General features: G+C 43.7%; 1 protein-coding gene across 1 annotated transcript; it reads left to right on the forward strand.

Annotated features, from left to right (window-relative positions):
• Positions 1–3,415: 3,415 nt before the first annotated feature.
• LOC148025036 (chlorophyll a-b binding protein type 1 member F3, chloroplastic-like) lies at positions 3,416–4,780 on the forward strand. Its single transcript, XM_087694733.1, has 2 exons — positions 3,416–3,683; positions 3,893–4,780. The coding sequence occupies exons 1-2, from the start codon at positions 3,532–3,534 to the stop codon at positions 4,542–4,544; spliced, it is 804 nt and encodes a 267-aa protein (XP_087550859.1). The 5' UTR covers positions 3,416–3,531; the 3' UTR covers positions 4,545–4,780.
• Positions 4,781–5,440: the final 660 nt, after the last annotated feature.

A 5,440-nucleotide genomic window follows, 5' to 3' on the forward strand; every position in this document is an offset into this window, starting at 1 on the left:
CTCGCAATCTTGAACATCACGACCATCATCATTTTCCATTTTCTCTATCTTATGACAAACAATTAGTTTTTGTTCTCATTCTCTTTTTCTTTCTTAATTTGTTTGAGAATGGACTTCTTCTCTTGTAACTCAACAAAATTAACATCAACTAAAGTATTGGTTTTCTCTTCCTCTTTCTCTGCACTCTTCATTTTATGTTCTCTCCCCTCTCTCTCTCTCTCTCTCTCTCTCTCTTTGTGTTGCCATTCTCTTTGTTTCTCTCTACCCCCTCATATTTTCTCTCATTCTCTCCTCTCCCACCTCTCTCTCTCTCTCTCTCTCTCTCTCTCTCTCTCTCTCTCTCGCAAAAGAACAAACCAAGAGGAGGATGGATTGTTCTTCATCCTCTCTCTTGGTTTTATAAAGAAAGAACAAGAACAAACAAAGAGGAGGATGGATTGTTCGTCTCCTCTCCGCAACAAACCCTCTTTTTGTTTCTCTTCCACCCCTTGTGTTTTCTCACTCATTCTCCTCTCTCTCTCTCTTTAATTCAGCTAGAAATCATGACTACAAATCTATAAATCTAAACTTACTAATTGTAACAAACCTACTAACTTACTAATCAATTATTTAAATAGATAATAATTTAAACAATACAAACCTCTCTCTCTCTCTCTCTCTCTCTCTCTTAATTAATTAGTAATCTAGACAATTTAAAGCAAAGTATCTAACTAAACTTACTAACTAATAGATAAATTTTTAAATCTATATCCCTAAACTATACAAATGTCTCTCTATCTCTCTCTCTCTTTTCATTTCTTATTCTCTGTCTCTCATTTTCTCTCTTTCTCCCTCAATGGATCTCATCCTTTAAAAAAAACAAACAAACAAAGAGAAGAAATAACAAGAACAAACCAAGAGAAGGATGGATTGTTCGTCTCCTCTTTGCGACAAACCCTCTCTTTGTTTCTCTTCACCCCCTTGTGTTTTCTCACTCATTCTCCTCCCTCCCTCCCTCTCTCTCTTTCTTACATTCTTTGTTATCTTTCATGTTTATTCTCTCTCTCTCGTGCTCTCTTTATTTTCCTTTTTTCTTCTCCCTCTCTCATTTTCACTCTTTCAACTTCAATGTACCTTATTCTCAACAAAAAAAAAACAAAAGAAAAGCAGAAAGAACATGAAAAAACCAAGAGGGGGCAATGTACTCACTGCAAAGGCCCGAGGATGGATTCTTCGTCTCCTCTTCGTGATGGCCGCTCTTGTTCCTTCGTGCACTTTGTCCTCTTTGTGAATGGCAGTAGCGAGAAGCTCTCCTTCTCTCTCTTTCTCTCTTTCTCTCCCTCTCCCTCCCAAATACACACTCTCTTTTGCTCTTTGCGGCAAAATGTCGCGCTCGGGTTTCACCCACTTTTTTTTAAATCTAAGTGTGACGCCGCTAAAATGCGTCGTCGCAACTGCCCATCGCTATACCCCTATATCCTTGTAGTGAAAATATTCGAGAAAACATTACAATCATTTGGATAAGAATTGAAGTCATCATCTCGACATTGCTTATGCACATCATGTACTAGAATTTTATGAAAAATGCAATCAGCAACAATGTACTTTGGCACATGATGGAGATCAACATTTATGTCCCTTAGATGTACCAATGAATTTTGAGCTAGGTAGCATTATTTGATCCAAATAATGGTTTCCATATAGATAATATGCTATTATTTGAGGGTTTCTCGAATAATGGCCTAATACATATGTTGCATGCTTCTCAATCAATCGAAGAGCTCTTCAGTCAAACAATTTCTAGTGGAAAATAAAAATTTTCTCATATATATAAAATCGAAAGCTTTTCGAGTTATTTTCAACTTCTTTGATCAAAATTTTTTGTCCTCAAGTCTTTTGAGTAGTCAAGTTCTTTTTTATATACTGGTAATTTTTATTTTTTTAAAGTTTAATATGATTAATAATGATTAAAAGTTTTATTGTAATTTACTTTTTTATTTAATCTCATATTCCGTGTGTTCTTAAGGCTCATGTCACACTGCAAGATTAGGATATTAAGATAAAAACGTTTAGAAAACTTTATCTCCGATCCTATAGTCCCTCTTCTTTTAGTCAATATGCCAAACCTCCTCTGTGCTATACAAGATTTGTCAATTCGTAACTATTTTGGCAAAAAAGGCTTTCCACAAGCATATCTTTAAGCGAGAAAAATCTAAAGCATGAAACATCAAAAGATTCTAAGTTAACAATGAATTGGCGACCTCAACCCCGTCCTGAGAATATGGGCTTGGACGATGAAGTTGATTCAAAGAAGTCCATTGACCTTTTTTCATTCATGCGAGAAACTCGAGGTATGCAATAGAACTCAAGGAAGTTACTATATGTATATTCTATACATCACGTGCGTTCAAGGCCTACTTACATATAAATATCCTTATCTGTGAATTTTCCTTCAATAAAACGTAACCCTTTTCTATTCAATCTGTAGATAATCCATTTATAATGCACCCTTCTGTATGTAAAATATATATAAAAATAGTATTTTAGAAATACCTTATTTTGAACCCACATGATACACACATATATTTGTGAGTAACTTACCCAAGGCAATAGAATAGGCAAATGAAAGTAGGGTGCACATTGTATCACGTTTGTGGGGTAAAGGAGAACTCCTTTTTCCGCCTATGTTATTTCTGATGTCTATCAAGTTTTCGGGTTTTTGCATTTGAACCATGTTTATTTCAATGTGTTTGAGGCTTGGCTCACACTTTGGGATAGGGACATTAAGATAAAAATATTTGTTTGATTTTTACCTTTGATTAGTGTGTGTTAAAGGCTAATTGCCTTACACTCTAGATTTAAAATATTAGCAAAGAAGTTTTTTTAATTTTGCATTTCAATCTTTGTGTGTTAGAGGCTTACCTCACACTCCAAATCTAGAATATTAGTAAATTTAAATTTAGTTTTCTTGCTGTGTGTTAGAGGCTTGCCTCATACTCTAGATTTAGGATCTTAAGATAAGAGCATTTCCCAATTTAGTATCCTATTCTAATTATGTTAGAGATTTGCCTCACTTTTGATTCCTTTTGTAAATCCCAGGCTCACATTACTTGCCCTCTCTTGTTTCCCAAAAGAAACGATAAGAATAGGCAAAATCAAGGATAAGAATTCTCTTTTGTATCGTGAAATGTGATTCTGCGGAAATACGGGCGGATGAGAGGCGAGGATTCAGGAATCCCATTGGGCTAGCGAAGGCGCATGTCGATCGACAGCCACCAAGAGGCCCGGCACAGGGTCGCGGGAGGGGGCCACGTGAGGCAGCATCAAACATGCGAGTGCCTATCCAAGGTGGGCGCAGGCGATTGGCCGTGGGGATCTTGGTTTGCCGCATAGACTTACCCGCGCGTATGAGTATTTACATAATGAGGGAGCTGGCTGAGGGAGGTAACATAGTTGGAAGGAGCACATTTGGTACTCCATCCACTCCTCGATCTAATAGTCAGAGTGTAGCACAGAGCGTAGGCGCCCAGCTCTAGTTGCTCATCAGCAAATATGGCGGCCGCTACTGCAGCTGCAGCTCTCTCCTATTCCTCCTCCGCCATTCTTAGCGGCTATAATGAGCTAGCGGGCAAGGTGCAGGGAGGCCTGGGAGAGGCGCGCGTGCAGATGATGGCGTCCAAGAAGGGCAGCAGCGGCAGCATTTGGTACGCCGTTGCCCATCAGTTTAGATAATATCGATCTGATCCCATGTGAATAGAATTAACAGCTCGCCCATGGCAGTTAGTAGCTTGGTAATTCGTGATCAAAGAGGCGGTTGTAGCGAACTTATTGTTATTTAAGTTTAGGAACAGTACTGGCGGTTAGATATGCGCCGATCTTAACAAGATGGTTGCTTGCTCGCATGAAAATGCAGGTACGGCCCCGACCGCCCTCTATACCTGGGGCCACTCTCCGGCAGCCCGCCGTCCTACTTGACGGGAGAGTTCCCGGGAGACTACGGGTGGGACACTGCGGGGCTGTCGGCGGACCCGGAGACGTTCGCCAAGAACAGGGAGCTGGAGGTCATCCACGCGCGGTGGGCGATGCTGGGCGCGCTGGGCTGCGTCACTCCGGAGCTGCTGGCCAAGAACGGCATCAAGTTCGGGGAGGCCGTGTGGTTTAAGGCCGGGGCCCAGATCTTCTCGGAGGGCGGCCTGGACTACCTGGGCAACCCCAGCCTCGTCCACGCCCAATCCATCCTGGCCATCTGGGCCTGCCAGGTCATCCTGATGGGCGCCGTGGAGGGCTACCGGGTGGCGGGAGGGCCCCTGGGCGAGGTGAGCGACCCGATCTACCCGGGCGGCCAGTTCGACCCGCTGGGCCTGGCCGATGATCCCGAGGCCTTCGCAGAGCTGAAGGTGAAGGAGCTGAAGAACGGGCGGCTGGCCATGTTCTCCATGTTCGGCTTCTTCGTGCAGGCCATCGTGACCGGGAAGGGCCCCATCGAGAACCTCTCCGACCACCTCGCCGACCCCACCGTCAACAACGCCTGGGCCTACGCCACCAACTTCGTGCCCGGGAAGTAGGCTACACTGTCACAGTGTATGATCATATCACAGCCGCCTGCCCGCCGCGCGGAACGCTAGCATGATTGATTGACAGACCTGCTCGCAATCGTCTGCTCGCGGTTGTGGGTGGGCGCCCACTGCTGCCTCTCCATTTGGCACTCCCCTCTTCCAATTTCCAGCGATCATCAAGCAATCCAACTGCCTCTGTGACCATTTGTTTGAACGAATGCATCCGCCCGCTGTGACTTTCCTCCCGCCCCCTCTCTTTTGATTCTTGTGTGTGTGTGTGGCATGTGTGTGTGTGAGAAGCGAGAGGTATACGTAAATAAGCGTTTTAAGGTTGAAACGGATGTTTTATGCAGTCCTGCGAGCACACGTTCACCATCGCTCTCGCGCTCTCCGTGTATGTGTGTGTCGCCCTTCCACAAAGGATCATAGACCGAGGGTTTTTAACAGATAGGTCTAACAAGAAAGACTGGTCGGAGACTCGGAGCCTACCTACACAGCCCCTCTCATCATTTCAATATGCAGTAGGACATTTGGAAGAAGGTACGCTACATAGCATCACGAAACTGGTTTTCAGATCCCAAACTACCCAAGAACTTGGAAACAGTAGTTCCTTAGTTGAACTGGAAACTATGCGCCTTAATGAACGACTGACCGAACGATCAAATGCTAAAGCCCCGTGAGGGCCACGCATGCACGACTCACAAGCCAGTTGCACTAAGAAAGCGAGGCAAGGCTGGTCGTACGCCTAAGCGGAAAACTACGATTTGGCAGCATCGTTGACCCTTTTTCGGTCATCTATTGAATTGTGGTGTGTTCTTGTTGTTACCTACTAGCGATGGTACTGTAACCCGTTCATGTTTTGCTCGGGTCTTTCCAAAGAAGATAAGGCAGAACATCCAATGCAG

Source organism: Lygodium microphyllum, chromosome 15, assembly GCF_053477565.2.
Source record: "Lygodium microphyllum isolate KBCC chromosome 15, Lygodium_microphyllum_v1.1.10, whole genome shotgun sequence".
In the NCBI taxonomy this organism is placed as follows: domain Eukaryota; kingdom Viridiplantae; phylum Streptophyta; class Polypodiopsida; order Schizaeales; family Lygodiaceae; genus Lygodium; species Lygodium microphyllum.